The following is a 17,194-nucleotide window of genomic DNA, read 5'->3' on the forward strand; positions in this document are numbered from 1 at the left end:
AGACGGAGAGAAAGTCACGCACCCTAAACCCGGCACCAAACAACCGCGAGAAACAGAGAGAAGTTGGCAACCAGCAAGAGAGCCTATTCGATTGGAATCTGACCACGCAGGGGTGACTCAGACTTGGGGTGTCTGAGAATCAAAATAAGCTTCATGAAAGGCGGATCGTGTGACGAACGGTCTGGCCTCAGGTCCGAGTTTCTTCGGGCAAAACAATAGTGAAGTTGGTGCAATTCAGTGCATCGCGGTGTGTGCTCGCTATCGATTACATAAATGTGAAACGAGGCCGAGTTTTTACAAGACAAAACAAAGAGAGCATAGTGCGATAGATATGAAGAACACGATCCAATATGTGTCGCGGGCTTCAACGCGTTCGTTGGTGTTGCTGTCTTTACTGGTGCTTGCTGTGGAGGAAGGTAAGTGAATGGTCAAGAGTTCCGCGTTATGACGTCGGTGCCACGTTAGCTGTTTCCGTGTTCCTCCCTTTCATCTCGTTTCGCATGAGCTGTCTGTGGAATTCCACTGTTCTGATTTTCCTCCCTGTCGCTTTTCGACTCCAGCTCGTGCGCTAAACCTAGTGGCGCATATTTCTCAGCGGGGTTTGCATGGAGAGATTTCCTTCTCGCAGCACAACGACCGGCAGGTGCTGATCGCATCGGAGCTGGAGACGACGCTGCAATATCCGGAACAAGCGTGGAGCTGGGGAATCTATCAACTTCCGGTGGACTACACAATCGTCGATCCGCAAGAGCGTTGCCAAATCTCGCGGCTAGGCGAACAACTGTGGTCATTCGACGATGATTTGGGCTATCTGATGCTGCCGGGCAATGAATCGACGACCTGGCTAAACGACATCTCGCTGACCGGCGAGAAGGGGCTTTGGGGGAAATCACTTGTGCTGTTCGATCCGGACGTAAACGTACGCATCTGCGCCACGATAGTGACGCGCGATGGTTCGCAGGATCATTTGGCGGAGGCACGCTTTTCCACCCCCATTACGGGATCGATCTATTTCCGGTGGCTGGCAGCGAAGGAATCGAACCACTCCGATACGTTAATTTACTCGAACCTGTTCCACACGCGTGATCAGTCGCGAAAGATGGGCAATCCGGCGTACACCGAGCACATGTGGAAGATATACGTGACGGACATCTTCGAAAGTGAGGCCCAGAATGCGGAGGAAAATTGCAACAAGCTGCAGCTGGTGTTCGATCCACAGAACCGGGGCACGGGCAATGCCATCGGAGACATCGATGGACGGGTAGGTGCGCTACGCATTACGACGAATGCCCGACAGAACCAGTACCCGCAGCTATTCCACGATCATCAGCTCGTGCTGCTGCCCAGCGATCTTTACGGGCCCTCGCGCAAGCTGTACGTGGTCGTGTTCGACCCTAACCATCCGGATACGTTCCTAGCCTGTGCGAAGATTCGCCATCAGAAACCAAGAACGGCGCGCGTACTCGTCGATGGAGGTGGAATGCGAGGTGATATGCGATTCACGCAGCGTTCGCGGTTCGAACCGACGTGGATTCAGGCAAACTTTGGGGCCACCGGTAACGAGTCGGATGCCAACGTTGACTACGCCAAAGATGTGTCCAGCTTCCGCATCAATCAGCTCCCACTGGAGGCATATGCTGGTCCGGAGGAACGGTACTGTTTGACGGGTGGTGGCACCTTCAACCCGACGGGCATTGTAGCGAAAGACATACCGCCACCTGGTTACGGTACGCAGGATCAGTATCCGGTGGGTGATTTGAGTGGGAAGTTACAGAACAGAAACAAAAAGGAGTCCCATTCGTATTATTTGCCTGGCTCGAGTGCCGAACTGGCCGGATCGTACTGGGACACGTTTCTGCCGCTGCAGGGATCGAACGCGATCGTATTCCGCAGCTTCTCGGTGCAGCGCTACAACCGTACACAGCCGACCAACATCACCGAGGCACCGTGGGCCTGCGGTACCGTCGCACTCTACGAATTCAACCGTCCTTATCAGGTGCCCATCCTGACGGCACAGGTGCTGTTCCGCTATCCGATCGTAGGCCGCATATTGTTCCGACAGGTGAAGGAAGAGCACTGGACCGAAACGGCCGTCATCTTCGAGTATTTGATCCATGCGGATGGGTCGACGCTTAACAAAACGGCCGATCACCGGTGGGCTATCACGGATGATGCACCGGGCAAGGACTTTTACGATTGGCAGAACCGGTGCGTTAGTGCTGGCGGGGTGTACAATCCCTTTAAAGCTGCTCCCTTGATGGGTAAAGCTTGGGAGGATGTGTGCACCGGCAGTTCGGTAGAGTTATGTCGCGTGGGCGATCTTTCGAACAGATTGGGCGGTTTGGCAATTGCGGGACATAAGCGTGAAGCGGCAATGATTAGCCGTAAAATGTATATCGATCTGAACCTTCCCTTGGGTGGCCATGCAAGCATTATTGGGCGATCGTTAGTGATCTTCGACGATAATGGGCCGAAGGCGCGCGGTGAACGGTTAGCCTGTTCAGTGTAAGTTAGCAAGAGTTATGCCTCCAGAGTGGCGAATTTCATTAACGCAAAGCTATTCTCCTTTTTCCGGTCCGGTAGTATTGGAGGATATCACCGACGAAAGGTTGTTGCAAGAGATTGGTACTCGAACGGTGATCCGCTGACAATCAAGGGCAAGCTAGAGATGGTGCAGCAATCGGAGTACGATCTTACGAACGCAGAGGTGGACTTCAAGGGTCTGGACAAAACCAGTGGCTATCATGTCCATATTGTAAGTGGCAAACTAATCAATGTCAGAACGTCCCACTCAATCTGGTACTTCTTTTCGTCTAACAACAGGCACCTGTGGAGGGCGATCTAGAGTTCCCGTGTGAAGATTCCACCGTGTACGGCCATTGGAACCCGCGGGATGTCGATCCCAAACGATCACCTCCACCCACGTTGGGCAGTACCGATGAGTATGAAGTGGGCGATCTGAGTGGCAAGTTTGGTACGCTTGATGGGGCAACGATGTACGAGCAGACGTACAACGATACACGGTTACCGTTGTTCGGGTACGAGAGCATCATTGGTCGTTCGATCGTGGTGCACAAAAAGGAGAAGAATCTCCGATGGGCCTGCAGTACCCTGGAGCGTGGATATAGCCCAAATGAGGCCCGTGAAATAAGAGCCATCGCATCGTTCCACCACCCGACGGGCTACGCTTACGGTTACATTCGTCTAACGCAGCTGATCGGTAACGACAACAGTCAGAGCGACACAATCATCGAGGTGAAGCTGCGATACCCCGGGAAGCATGATCGCAATGTGACACATAATCACAACTGGAACATTTGGGTGAACCCAGTCGGGGTCGATGCGACCGTCAAGCAGGTGGAAACGCGCTGTGTTGCTGCAGGGTACGTGTGGAATCCTTACTACACACAACTTGCCGATCCATTAAACGTAAGTATGGACTTTGTTTCGTTCTCGCCATTTGTGACACCCCTTTTTGACGGATATTTTAGCAAGAGCTGTACAAGCAAGAGTGTGGACCGGACAATCCACTACGCTGCTACGTGGGTGATGTATCGGCACGCCTCGGACCCATCTCAATCGGAAGCCGCCGACAGGTATTTAGTGACAGCAATTTCCCCCTGGAAGGTACCGTCAGTGCGCTCGGACGCTCGATCGTAATATTTGGTGCGGATTTTTCGGGCTTTCGGTTCGCCTGTGCCAATATTGAACCTGATCACGACATTGTGAAGTACATTAATCTGAAGAAACCGCCCCGGTTTGTGGTGGCACAGTTTCTCGAGGATGTGCGCCACGTGATGGGGCTGCCCGAATGGATGCTCGCGATCGATTCGCGCAGCACGAAAGCGCTGCACAACGATGCCTGCATTCAGATGATCGTGCACTTTAAAGGGCCGAGCGCACACAAAATCGAGCAAGATTTCTCGCGGCTGCTCGCAGTCGGGCGGCTCGATGCGCCGAGCATCTACATCCCGGGGTACGACAACAGCAAGCGCAAGCGGACGCTGTCCTACCGGACGTGTGGGGTGCGCGATCCGAACGAAAAGAGTGCGAAGGTGTTTTTTGGCAGTAGCGGAACGATGCGCAATTTACCAATACCGGTAGTTATAACGATGTTGTTACCATTAATGAGATTATTTCAACCATGTTTGCTTTAGACTTGTGATCTCCACCAGCCGTATAAGTTCCTTTAAGTTTTGAAAATTCAATCAGAAGTATTAAAATGAATGACATTGAGTAAATAAATTCTTTGACCGTTAAGGAAGGATTGTAAGTAAAGTATTCCGTAATTATTTGAATTAACTATAGTCGAGTTGAAACTGCTGCATTTTCAGTTGCTCGAGACGTAGACGAAGAGTTCTGATTGCAGCCTAAATGTATACTTTGCGGAAAGCTTTTTCTGAGCTTTAGCCGCGCTTAAATCACCAAATGCGTGCCAGACAAAACTAATTATAGTAACTTTGGAAAAATGTTACTTGTTTTCGAATAAGGATAAGAAAGACCTGCATCCTGCTCCAATCAGATATGATTATTTGTTTCGCTGTATCTATCGCTCGTGTTGAATATTTTTAAAAGACCCTTTTCTTAAAATCCGTACCGTTGAAGAAATGACGAGAACTTCCAACACAAATGTCTAAGGCAGTGTCGCTAATCATAGTAGGGCATTGCCAACTGTGCAACTATGGATAGCTCTTAAAATAGACTGAGCTGAGCAGATGGAGCACAATCTGGTGAAAGAAATAAACTGGCCTTGGTTTGGTTGTTTGGTTTTGTAGCTTTTTTCCCCGTTGTTCTTTAATTAAATCTTTTCTTCAACTTCTCCCTTCCCATCATCAATCTTCTGTTAGTTAGGCTTTTCTTTTCTTAAATGTTCTTGCTTCGCGATCTTAAGTTTGATGTTGTTTCTATCATGTTGTTGTTGTTGTTAATGTTGTTGTTGATGGTGTTGTTTTCATTTGCTCTGTTTTGGGCACACGCTGCAGCATTGGCAACCTCACTGCCCGTCACCCAAACGGTGACGGTGGTGATGATGACGATGTTGGTAAATCGGGTGTTTCTGGGTTTTGTTGCACTCTCGTGGCGACCGGCAAACATTTTTGTGGCCAGCGTGGGTGTTGATGTTGGGTGGCGTGTTACAAATACAAAACAAGCATAACTACGAACACAAGCAAAAAAATCAATAGAAAATCGAATGACAGTGTGTATAGAAAAAAGACGAACTTCGAAACGAAGGTAATTATACAAAATAAACAGAATTCATTGTTTAGATTTTTTTTTGGTTAGTTTTTTGGTTTTGTTTTTTGGCTTTAATTATAAAATTTATTCTTCCGCCTCCTCCTCGGATCCGGTGAGCATGGCGATCAGAGCAGCAGTGTCGATGTAGCCCTTATCGTCAATGACCATCTGATCGAATGCATCGTCACACTCGTCCTCGGTGAACTTGTCCTGGCCCCAGTGGGTCAGAGCGAAGCGGAACTTCTCGCCATCGATCTTGCCGTTGGTGTCGAAGGCCTTGAACGCGTTGATGACGACATCGTCGTCATCGGTACCACCACCCGACATGCGGTTGGCGAACAGCGTCAGCAGCTGGGTGAAGTTGAGCGGTCCCGTAGCCTCACCGAGCATCTCGTCCAACTCCTTGTCGGACACCAGCTTGCCCAGAGCGTCGAAGGTGGAGCGGAGATCGTTCTTGCCAATGACACCATCCTTGTCGTTGTCCATTAGCGCGAAAGCCTGAGCAGAAGGGATGATATGATAGTGGCAAAACGTTAGCGATATGTTGGATGATCGTAATCGGCCACCTGTCGATATCTCAACGATCCGGATCGTCGATCATACACACCTCTTTGAATTCGGCGATCTGCTTCTGGGAGAAAAGCACGAAGACCGAAGATGGGGCCTTCTTTGCCTTACGGGACGACGAGCCGCGGGTCGATCCGCGCTGGGAGTCCGAGGGAGTCGGTGCCGCTGGGGTATCTGCAGGGGTGTCGGCCGGAGTTTCATCCTTGGACGACGCCTTCTTCTTCTTGACCTTCTTCTCCTTCTCAGACTATAAGGGTGAGAGATGGAAGGTGGTGGGAAACAACCATTAGGAAAACGGCAATTCAGGCAACAGGTAAACGCGGTAAGATCTCGGCAAAACACGGTTCCATCTTCAATGCTCTGTTCATCCTTGAAACACGTATCCAACAGCAGTGCTGTTGCAAAAGGTACATCTTCCTCCCGTTCCGAAGGGATAGCAATGCGCGAATAGAATTCGTCCAACGGTCGAACTATTTTTAGAAACGAATCTTGGAAAATTCACGTTTCAGTTCACGTTGCGTGAGTAGCGATCGCAATCACACACGGTTGCGCAACGAGCAGCGATTTCATCACACTACATATCGATTTTGCTCATCTTCACCTGGATGGTTCGTTAAGCTTCAAGTTTAATCAGCCATGGAAAATCACACACAATATCTAACATCTTTGGAAATTCGGTTTGTTTCAGCGGCAACCATTCCACCAGACAGATTGGTACAAGTTAAACTTTGCCACAGTCCGCAGTCCACCACTTTCGGGCACTTGTGTCTAAACGATTCGCTACGCTTCTTGAGAAGATGTTACGAATATGTAGAAATGAAACTGCATTCACTATATTCTAACACCAATTGCAACGATTGCAGTTGATACGCTTTCCACTTTGGATGAACAGAGAGGTTGGTTGGCTCGGGACGGGTTTTGCCAAGTGTCGCAACGGGCCGGATCTTTGTCGCTGGCCGCAAGAACTGGTCCTTACCATGGTGCTTAGCTGGTTAGATTAGAACGACTCTACTCGATTACAGCTCGTGAGCGACTGATTTTAAAGAAGCACCGTCGCTGATAACTACGGTTGCTTCCTTCCTTCAGGCGGGTCTTATTCGCCTTATTCGGCGACCGACAAACCAGTCTTTTATAATTCGTACTGCGCGTCGCGGTATGCGCAGGCCTATTATTAGGCGAACGCGGCTAGTGCACGGGCTCACATTCGGCCGAAACTCCCTGGCTAAAGGTGGCGGATGCGTTTGCGCACTCCGTACCAACCGCCCACCCCGGGCATGGCCACTTTGCATTCCCGCCCCCCTCCGGTCCGGTGCGTTCCGGCCTCCCGAACTCTAGTGGTGAACTAGTGGTTGCACAATACACACACCCGCACGCATCGAACGCAGCCAGGCCAGCGACCGTGTCCGAACGGTTCTAAGCCATCACTGTATAGGTGTGCTCGTTGGGGGTCTTTGTGTCGGTTGTGGTCTGTTCCTTTTTTTTCCCACTGTTCCTTCCTAGTGTTTCAGCACAATATCACAGGCACGGTGCAGTCGCGACGGGACTAGTGGTTGTACGCGTGAGCTGGATCTAGACCCGACACACTTTGCACAGACTCTCTGGTTCACATTCGGAGGATTTATTTTTAAACCAACTTCCCACCGTGCCGTGCTGCGTGGACGTGTGCCCGTTCGATGTCCGAATTTTCTTCCATTCCTCCGCCAGCACCGTGACCGGCTTCCGTAGTGGTTGGCGCTCCCTTCACTGGCTACAGTTGACACGTAACCGACACGTATGTGCGTAAGCGACGGCAAATTTGCGGTGGAATTGGACGAACCTGCGAAGAATTTTCACGGCTTTGCACCACACCACAACCTCGGCAAGGAAGGGAACCCACAGCGACCTGGGTAAGGGTGAGGGGGAGTGATCCCTCACCTAGCAGGACTGGGTAACGTATGAACTAGATTTACTGAAGCCGCAACCCATCCCGGCTGTAAGGTGTAACGTAAGAAAATCCAAAGAGAAAAAAAACTAAGGTTTTGTTACGGAGAAAACTCCTCCAATAATGTCCATTCTTTTTTTTGCTTGCGTTGCCTTCTTAATGAGCATATTCATAGTACCATTCTTTCGTATCGCACACATTAATACGAAGCTATTTACTGCTGTTTTTTTTTGTTTTTGGTTTAGGTTGTTTCGTTTCCGTTTTGTCCTTGTTGTTTTTGTTTTGTTTTGCAGTTCTTTTGTTTTTTTTTATTATTTTCTACCAGTTGTTGCTCCTTTTTGTTTCTTGTAATGTATATTTTTCATTGATTTTTTTCCACTTCGTTATGTATTCGGTTGTCCTACTTTAAAATGCAATTGAATTGCTAAGTTAACGAATATATTTTCCTAGTGTAAGAAGTGTAGTGTTTGAAAATTATTTAAGTTGAAGACTCTCAGAAACTGTTGAACATTATTGAACGATTTTAAATCTCTATAAAATTCATGAATTCACATATCACTTTGAAGTTTCTGAAATGAAATTTTGGGTTACCTGTAATTCTAGCTTTTTTGCAATAGCATCGTATTAAAAACTAAAATATTTGCTCAATACTTCAGTTGAATCGGTCGCTTATGCCCTTAGGTTACAGTACAACTTAAATTTTAAATTTCAAATTTTTGTTGAAACTCGACTCATGATTGATTCGATTCTCCAGTTAAGTATCATATAAACGATTATTCTCAGAGATTCATTAAAGACGCCAATATACTATACTGATTCACTAGAACGTTGTTCATAGCATATTATTTAATTCGTCCCCCAGGATCGGCTAAAAGAGGGTGTTACAACTACAACTCATACAATGACAAAGACGCTAGAACTTACATTAAACGCAATGAGTTTTTAAATTGGAACAGAGACATTATAAAATCGAACTAAGACGAAAATTGGATGAATCGCCGAGGTTTGAGCCATAAAGCTTTGAGCGTTAGTACCGCGGGGCGTTATTAGAACGAACTTCGTGAACATTTTGTCGATGCCTGTGTTGGGGTAGGAGGTGGGACTTCAACATCATCATCATGAAGAAATTCGCCGCCTTTTGTTGTTTGTTTCTATATTGTTCTACATTGCATTCTATACTATTTGTTCTTATAAGTTAAATTATTTTTATTTTATTGTTCCATTATGACGGCCAAGGGCCGTATGATCGACATATTTTGTCGAAATTACATGACTTTGGGCATTTCCTCCCAGTTATGAGCCTTATCCCGGGCTTGCTCGGTTGTTTTTAAAAACTAACTTAAAACTATGGAATGCAGTGGCGGATGGTGATGTGGTCTTTTTGTGGTGGCGGTTGAGGCTTTGTGGTGATGGCGATGATGGTGGCGGTGGTGATGCTGATGCTGGTGGTGGTATTTGTTGTATGGTGGTGGTTGGTGGTGGTGGTAGTGTTTTTAGTTAAATTACCTAACTAAATAACTATAATCAACTAAATGTATGGCTATATAAAAAATATAAAAAATGCATTTTAAGAAACTCTTCTCAATTGCTACAATGTTAAATTTTTGGATAATGTAGAATAAAAATGTAGAAACATTAAAAATAGTAAACAAAGAAATTAAAAATAGTGAAACCCAATCAAAACATTAAACTCGCAAATGCGCAGAATTCACCGAATCAAATCTTTTGCTTAGATAGAAAATTGTTGAAACAAGCTAAAATTAATTGCACAATAATTAGGGGTTTTAAAAGTTCAAGCCATTAATTTTTTTACTAGTTTAGAAAATGGTTTTTCTTATAGTGGAATGGTCTTTAATTGTGGCGTGTTGAGTAATGGTGGTGAAGGCACAACAAGACTGTTCCCATATCAGATTCGTGAGGTTCTTTCACTATCCAGCTTCGCGTAAACAGAGTCATGGCCAAGGTCTGATCACGATCTGTCAATTAATGAATACATGGGAAGAAAATAGAGAAAATTCACCCCTTAGAATACTAATAAACAACACACAAGTAATAAAATGATGATGACGTGGTTTCCACTACTACTAACAATGAAATATTGAAATACTAGGCGCTTAGCTTGATGGCAATAAAAACGATTGCACGGCATGCAATGCAATGCAACGGCATGCAGCTTTACACGACAAGGAGATACATTTTGATTTCCCTCTTCTGAAAATTCATCGTTCATATGTTAACTGTAGTTGTAAGATTAACAAACTGGCCTTTCTCTCGGAAATAAAGGAAAAAAGAATATTTTGTAGGTAATTAGCATCGATCTGAACAGATCCTCATTACAACATGTGGTATAAGTAACAATAACATTTTATAAGTAACAAGTTTACAGACTTCTGCTTTCATTTAGCATATTTTTGTTTAATTTTTCCCCATCTTACGTACTTTTTTGTTACTTTATACTTTTTTTACGCAAAACACCGCTGTTATGAATTCCATTTTTAGTTGTGGTGTGTATTTTTGCCTTCGACCTTGGCATGACGTTGGTCAAACTGTCCAACGCGTAAATATGTTTCAAAGCTGGGTGGAAATCCAGGTCATTGAAGTAAACTGAGACGTCTCATAATTCGCTTTCCCAAAGAAAAAAGATAAGATTTATCCTTCCAGAACAAGGATTCATTTGTTCGATGATTTTTCTCCTTGCCTATTGAATGAAAAAACGCGAAGATAATCTCTAGAATTGGTTTGAATTCAATTGGCTGTAAACAACATACCTCGGGCAGGCAGTAAAACTTGGAACATTAATACATCACATTTGCCAGAAGGACCGGTTGAGGGAAGAGCGAGATAGAATCCGGTTTGAGATAATTTTAGCAAATGTCCTATCATTGCGGCTGTATTCGAAGCAGCTGTATGTATGAATCGAGAAGGCGAACATATTTAAGACACGAGAATACAAAGACTAACGACCAGAGGTGGAAATCTATCTGCGACGGACGTTCTATCTATCTAAAATTATTATTCTAAATCGCACCATCCATCGTATCAGCATCGGCATCGATCGTTTCCCCACGTACTACTAGGCCGTTGACATACAACCAAACCATTATCTGTATCGGATCGTATCCAACGAGACGGTAATGGTACGGAACTATCGCATCTGGAGAGCATCCAACGAACCACCGCCGGTACTGATTGGAATTAATTGGTGAAAATTCGACAGCAAGCCGGTTGAAATAGCGAGCAAAACATCGACATCGCCTATCCCACAGCAGTACGCAACGATGGGGCAATGTAGGATGAGCCGTTCAGCCACCGAAACCAAATGGCGAATTCATTTCGTACGCGCGGCCAAACTCTGCCAACTAGCGTTGATGCTCGGCGAAGATACCGGTGCACACATATGGGGGCAGACATTCCTGCGCTAAAAATACTGCCAATAATATTTTTACCTACGACCGGTCCTCTCTTCCCACGTGCATACACCCTGGGCTTCCATTTTCACCGACCGGTACGCCGTTTGGTAGTGCAGCTAAGCAGTTTGGTAGATGATGAATCATCGACATTTTGGGGTGAATAATTTCGCCCTTTTTTGCTGCTGCATTGGCCAGCTGTGATATAGCGCTCGGAAGGGTTTCGTCAAATAATTGTTCACTATTGCAACAATTCATTCAACACATTTTGTATTACACAAGGACGATGTTACTTAACAGCCGGTGGCGTCAATCCTCGGGCATCGTATGCATCATATAATGTTTATTCGTGGTATTATCTGTTTTTGCTTTTACATTCAACCATCTTCCGATTTTTACAAAATCGCCCCCGATGGTATTTGGTGTTTCGAAGAAAAAAAAACAAAGCTAGGGAAAATCTCGTCGGTTTTCACAAACACAAATTAACACGGCGGTGTGAATGGCGTGTGTTCTATCGGATTGAGAGAAATTCACATGGCAGTAGCCGATAGGCCTCTCCCAACCCTACAGCGCTTCGGGCTATGGTTTGCCATGCGTTTCACTCACGCATCAGTTGGTTTCTTGGCCCTAGCCCCGAAAATAGAACTACCCACGCGCACAATGGTGCTGCCCGCTTCAATCTGCAAAGAGTCGGAAGAAAAACACCCAAATGAGCCATGTTACACCAACACATACCCAGTGATTTGAGTCAGATTTACAGCACGTCCTCATGAGTACATAATAATTACGTACCGCTTGCACGAAATCATCCGACATGCCCATTGACACCTGCAGGTCGGCTGGGTCTCGCTCGAACGTACTGCAGATATCTTGATGGCATTTCATCAGCGTGCCAAAGTCCGGATTCGGGCCGGCCGTGTAGTCGTGTCCAAATCGACCGATCGTCATCACACCTTCGCAGTTCAAGTTAGGACACTTGTCCAGTACGAACCGAAACAGACCCACCGCATCTTCTGGCTGGACACCGTTTTTTTCTACAAAGAGAGGAAAAACAATCAAACCCACCACAGAATTATTTGCTCATTCCTGCTCAATTAGTCATGCGTTACGCACCATCTTCGCCGCTGGTGTTTATTTGTACCAGTACATTTAGCTTCGGTTGTCTTTCTGCATTATCCGCCTTCAGCTTTTCCCACGCCTTGTTTAAACCTTCCGCTAGCTTGATGCTGTGCACCGTTTGGATCATATGCAAGTTGGGGAGATTCAGCACCTGTTTCATTGTAGAATTGGCATCCAAACAAATCAATGAAACATAGAATTATTTCCAAGCTCCAAACGATTTCTCATACCTTATTGATTTTGTTGCTCTGCAAATGGCCGATAAAGTGCCACCGAATGTCCTGACAGTGTTCCAGGATTCTAGCATCGCATGCTTTATCCACCAGCTCCTGCACATAATTTTCGCCGAAGTCACGTTGACCCACGGAATAGGCATCCAGAATCAGTTCGATCGGTTTGGTTTTACTAACTGCCACTAGTAAAGGTTTAGGGGCATTGCTCAGCTGTTGAGAAAGATTGAGAAAGTGAAAAGTAAGTTAAGCAAACTGTTTGTTCATCGCTTGACACGTGCGAGATTTGAAATTCTAAAGAGCAAGTTGCATGCAGCCTCGGACTACTTGCATGCCATCATATCATACAAGTATTCCACATTGGTCACGGCACAATCGTAAGCGAAAGATTCTTTCTCCAAAATGTGTTAACAAATTAATTTATGATAAAGGTAACGGTAAAAATACGTCGAGGTATTTGAAAAACTCCCTAGAACAATTCAGAGAATAGATTGATGGATACTGTAAGTTTATGTGTAATCATTTGAACATTCATAAGTAGTATTCTTCAGTAACTATTAATACTGTAGCATAAACTGGTGTCGTATATAGTGTAATTATGATTGCTCAAATGATATTCTATAGCCGAAGATATAAGGCCGTATTGCTTACAACTATTGGCGTCATAATCTAAAGTAAAATTCACATTACTTGGGAGACATTTCCTACTCCAAACAGTGAAAAGACATTTTATTCCGAGAGTTCCGTTGGAAGTGTGATATTTTAATATTAATACTGGTTTAATCCTCCCAGATCTCCTGCTACTTCCAGTAATAAATAGTTATTTGAGACTATCAACATCGAGAGGCTCAACATCGATTGTAAAGTAATCAAAGTATGTAAGAGAATGTTATCAAATATGTGTTTCGTCATACTGTCAAGGAGTTTTACAATAAATTAACTCTTCGTTGTCTCATCCTACGTAACTTGTAATACCCCTGTAATTGCTTTGCTTCAAATCACATTCAGCAATCACTTCGCTTACGCGTGATCTCTTTCCACCACAATCCCAACTATGATAATTTCATCACGGCTTGATTATTTTAGCATTACAACTTCCGAGTCTTTTGCCAAACAATACAAATCACACTTCAGATTACTTACCGCTGCTCTTTTGCTGTAGGTTTCCTCGATTTTCTGCAACGTTTGTCGGATGCCCAATTTCACGTCTATCTCAGCCATCACTTTACGTATCATTGGTTGGTGCGTGAATATCACATGCACTTTTCTAGATGCTCTGTAATGTAAGGACAATCGTAATACAATGTTGCGCTTGCTATCTCGCGGAATTATTGTGCTATATTTACTCTTGCTACAATGAAGATGCAGATTGTTTTTCGTTATCAGCTGCGATGAAAAAAATGTAAACAATGTAACAAAAAAATCTCCAAACGCATGACATTTGGTACGAGTTTATAACACCAGGTCGAAATGTAGATTGAATGCACATGAAACATTTCACCATTGGTAGCACATGCAACGTTTCATTTGGTTTCAAAATAACCGTTGAGGGATGTAATTTAACATACATTGCAGTAGAATATGTAACAATTAAAAAAATGAGGCTAATATATTAGAACGGCTCTCATCAGATGCTGGCTTTAATTGAATATTGATGATTAAAGCCAAAAATTAAAAAAAATTGACTGCTAAGCTACAAAGACACATTTTATGTAATCAAAGTAACGTATGCAGCAGATTACTCGCTTTAAGGAATACTAGCTATACACCAGTATCAAATTGTATTTGGACGTGGAAGGTTGTTAAATTCTTAGTGTCAAGTTTAAAAGTTCATTAAGCAAAATCCCTTACAAAAATGAGTATGAAGAACAAAGGCCCAGGTCCTGCGGCGTACGCCCTACCAACGGAAGTCGGCTACAATCAACATGATCCACGAAAGGATCGAAAACCGATGTACTCGATGCGGCCGACATTTAAAAAATGCTACGAAACAACCGGTCCCGGCCCCGCTACTTACGATCTCAAGAAGCAAACACGCGTAGGTGGACCACGAGGACCAAAGTATTCGCTGGGTTCTTCGATCAAGCCAATGAAAGAGGATCTTATCCCCGGACCGGGGGCACACAATAACCATCTCGTACCGACAATGAAATGCAAACGGCCACCTTTGCACAGTTTTGGACAGCGTTTCGATGTTAAAAATAACGAGATCATACCGGCACCGAATCGATACAATGGGTTGATCTACATGACCCGTTTGAAGGCACCATGCTATTCTTTGTGAGTATGGTTTCATGAGTAATTGTTGGCAGATTCTTAACAAAAATGTGTTCACTTCATAGGGGGATAAAAACGAAGGAGATCCAAGGATTGGAGGGACCGGGCCCTAATAGGTACGGCGCTACATCTCGCGATGTCACCCATAGGCGTGCTCCCTGCTACGGAATGCGCGAAGCACATAAGGATATCAAGAGTCAATTGCCTCACCCTGCTCCGAACTGTTACGGTCTCATGAATCTACGCGTCGGTTCAACGGCTCCAAGTTACAGCTTTGGTATCCAATACCCCAATTGGAAAGATCCTATGATTATTCCTGGTGATAATTGCTAGTAACAGCGTGCGAATTGTGTGATGTGTATACGGGATGGCCATATAAAAATGCAACCTTTTTCGTACATGAATGTACTCTATTCAAAAAATTCAAAAATCGTTCTTAGAATTTATTAAATCATTCCTATAATATATAATCATATCATAACAATATAATCACGACGCGTCATCTTAGAAATTGAAGGTTCCTTTTGTTTTACTGTTACAACTGCACCCAACGCGAATAACGCCACTAAGCGGATGCAAAAATGTCATCAGCTCGAATTACCTGCTGCAAACACAATATAGAATAGGAGGTGAAATAAAACTTCGCTCCACAGTGTAATGATCCTCAGATTAACATGCGCCAAGAACGTAAGCTTGAAGCTCAAATGGTACTGGTTCGCGTTTCATATCCCTTCGCCTTACGGATGCCTTTCTTTACGTTCCGTTTTTTGAAACACACACACGTTGCCTCGATTCTGTTTCGATTAGATCACTCCCGAACCGTCCCACGGAATTCGATCAACAGTCATCTCCGTTGGTAAAATGGCTTCGCCTGGCGGAAACGACCAAGAAGCCTCCGAAACGTCCAAAACTAAAGCCCACAAACTTGGCCTCCAGAATCCAATCGAAAAGAGAGAGAGAGACAGAGTAAAAACGGGAACAAAAGCACACAAAGAACGAGAAGACCTCTACACCAATTAACCGGCATAACGAGGATCAAATTACTCTCCAAAGCCACACTCATTTGTTATTCACTGAATTGATCTTGTCGCACCGGATGAAAAATGTCATGAGCATATCAATAAAGCAATAAAATCTCTTGCTCTTCTCATTCGCCCGAAATTGTGGATCTTGTGCGCAATGGCGGTGGCGGAGGGTGAAATAAAAAGCCAGGACCGGAAAGACAGGTTAGGATGAAAGGAAACACCCCATTTTCACTCAATCCTCCCATATCCTTCCCAATGGGGCCGAGTGTGCGCGTTGGAAGGTTGATGATGATGGTGATCATTTCCGTCACCGCCACGGAACCGAAATGTAAAAGAGCGGTACACACACACACACACAGCTTTGAGCGGCCTATAAAAGATGCTACGTATGGACGGATGTCTAGGATGGGGCCTACACACGGCCTGCTTCATACCATTGGGGATGGCTTCACGAGTGCGGCGGATGGGACCACTTTATGGCTTTTCCCGCTTGCGTGTCCGTTCTTCGCCAGGCCGATCCGGGGGTAGCATAAGGCGCAGTCGATTAGATGCAATAAAAAGTTAATTTGATTAGATATTTATATAAGCCGATCTCACCCGAATGCGCACGTTTGTCCGGCCTGTTCGGTAAGTTGCGTAGGTTGGCGCGCTTTTGGCGTTTGAGCCACATCGCGGTCGTACCTGTTGTGGTGCGCGTTTGCGTTTGCTGCTTCACACAAACCACCGGCGTAATGTCTCAATTAATGACACACCAAGGGTGAGATATCTGTTTCGTCCAAATGTCTTGAGCAGATAACCATCGCTGGGATTTTGAGCCATTTGTTTGCTAAAGTTGATATACAAGCTGTGATCAATAATAGATAAGAATCGGTTTAGGCAGCATTTTTAGTGTGGGAATTTAAATGGTGTTGGTGCATAAAATATTAGCTTAAAAGAATCGTACTAAGCAACACCTGTAATGCAGAAAGTCTGTAACTCGAAGTTGTCAACACAAAACGCCTGAAGGTATGCAATTGTCAGACAAATAGTAATATTTAAGAAAGTCAACACATTAGCCCAGAAGTAAACAGATTGTGTTTGCACATTTGCTTTGGGTAATTTTGCAAATTGAATTTAAATCAACCGTTTGATTTATCCAAACCCTTACACACATCATTACTGTTAATCGACTCATAAACGTTCAACACAATGAGCTTCACACAAGATCAGTCTGCAATCTTTCCGGCGCAGAAGAATAGCGCAAGTAATTGAAGATTACTCCCTGTTTGCTATATTTTTTTTCTTCCCCTCCATCTTTTACAACATGTTTACCATCGACAAGTGAGTTTTGCTGCTGTTATAAGTCTTAATGAGCGTACATGCTGCGGCATCGATTCGATCGTTTCCAGTCTAAGCAACACACACAGAACCTGG

General features: G+C 44.8%; 4 protein-coding genes across 4 annotated transcripts; 2 read left to right on the forward strand and 2 right to left on the reverse strand.

Annotated features, from left to right (window-relative positions):
• The first annotated feature begins 331 nt into the window (after positions 1-331).
• On the forward strand, positions 332-4,157 carry LOC128299323 (uncharacterized). Its single transcript, XM_053035245.1, has 5 exons — positions 332-416; positions 561-2,505; positions 2,584-2,755; positions 2,824-3,429; positions 3,492-4,157. Exons 1-5 carry the CDS (start codon positions 332-334, stop codon positions 4,155-4,157), a joined length of 3,474 nt encoding a protein of 1,157 aa, XP_052891205.1.
• A 1,030-nt stretch (positions 4,158-5,187) lies between these two features.
• Positions 5,188-6,900, reverse strand: LOC128303983 (myosin regulatory light chain 2). Its single transcript, XM_053041095.1, has 3 exons — positions 6,779-6,900; positions 5,843-6,049; positions 5,188-5,733 (listed from the first exon to the last, which is right to left on the reverse strand). Exons 1-3 carry the CDS (start codon positions 6,779-6,781, stop codon positions 5,320-5,322), a joined length of 624 nt encoding a protein of 207 aa, XP_052897055.1. The 5' UTR covers positions 6,782-6,900; the 3' UTR covers positions 5,188-5,319.
• Positions 6,901-11,435: 4,535 nt separating this feature from the next.
• LOC128297562 (pyridoxal phosphate homeostasis protein) lies at positions 11,436-13,868 on the reverse strand. Its single transcript, XM_053033230.1, has 6 exons — positions 13,826-13,868; positions 13,623-13,755; positions 12,480-12,692; positions 12,244-12,400; positions 11,923-12,164; positions 11,436-11,810 (listed from the first exon to the last, which is right to left on the reverse strand). Exons 2-6 carry the CDS (start codon positions 13,713-13,715, stop codon positions 11,733-11,735), a joined length of 783 nt encoding a protein of 260 aa, XP_052889190.1. The 5' UTR covers positions 13,716-13,755; positions 13,826-13,868; the 3' UTR covers positions 11,436-11,732.
• Positions 13,869-14,286: 418 nt separating this feature from the next.
• LOC128298337 (outer dense fiber protein 3-like protein 2) lies at positions 14,287-15,090 on the forward strand. Its single transcript, XM_053034087.1, has 2 exons — positions 14,287-14,759; positions 14,822-15,090. Exons 1-2 carry the CDS (start codon positions 14,335-14,337, stop codon positions 15,087-15,089), a joined length of 693 nt encoding a protein of 230 aa, XP_052890047.1. The 5' UTR covers positions 14,287-14,334; the 3' UTR covers position 15,090.
• Positions 15,091-17,194: the final 2,104 nt, after the last annotated feature.

This window comes from Anopheles moucheti, chromosome 2 (assembly GCF_943734755.1).
Source record: "Anopheles moucheti chromosome 2, idAnoMoucSN_F20_07, whole genome shotgun sequence".
NCBI lineage: Eukaryota > Metazoa > Arthropoda > Insecta > Diptera > Culicidae > Anopheles > Anopheles moucheti.

What these genes read in the sequence shown, in the direction of transcription:
- LOC128299323 (XM_053035245.1), top strand. Translation starts at nt 332, where the DNA reads ATGAAGAACACGATCCAATATGTGTCGCGGGCTTCAACGCGTTCGTTG. An exon ending in GGTGCTTGCTGTGGAGGAAG is followed by an intron (nt 417 to 560) that starts GTAAGTGAATGG and finishes TTTCGACTCCAG; the next exon opens with CTCGTGCGCTAAACCTAGTG. An exon ending in AACTTGCCGATCCATTAAAC is followed by an intron (nt 3,430 to 3,491) that starts GTAAGTATGGAC and finishes CGGATATTTTAG; the next exon opens with CAAGAGCTGTACAAGCAAGA.
- LOC128303983 (XM_053041095.1), bottom strand. An exon ending in AGATCGCCGAATTCAAAGAG is followed by an intron (nt 5,734 to 5,842) that starts GTGTGTATGATC and finishes CCTTCTGCTCAG; the next exon opens with GCTTTCGCGCTAATGGACAA.
- LOC128297562 (XM_053033230.1), bottom strand. Translation starts at nt 13,715, where the DNA reads ATGATACGTAAAGTGATGGCTGAGATAGACGTGAAATTGGGCATCCGA. An exon ending in AGAGCAACAAAATCAATAAG is followed by an intron (nt 12,401 to 12,479) that starts GTATGAGAAATC and finishes ACAATGAAACAG; the next exon opens with GTGCTGAATCTCCCCAACTT. An exon ending in AAACACCAGCGGCGAAGATG is followed by an intron (nt 12,165 to 12,243) that starts GTGCGTAACGCA and finishes CTCTCTTTGTAG; the next exon opens with AAAAAAACGGTGTCCAGCCA.
- LOC128298337 (XM_053034087.1), top strand. Translation starts at nt 14,335, where the DNA reads ATGAGTATGAAGAACAAAGGCCCAGGTCCTGCGGCGTACGCCCTACCA. An exon ending in AAGGCACCATGCTATTCTTT is followed by an intron (nt 14,760 to 14,821) that starts GTGAGTATGGTT and finishes TTCACTTCATAG; the next exon opens with GGGGATAAAAACGAAGGAGA.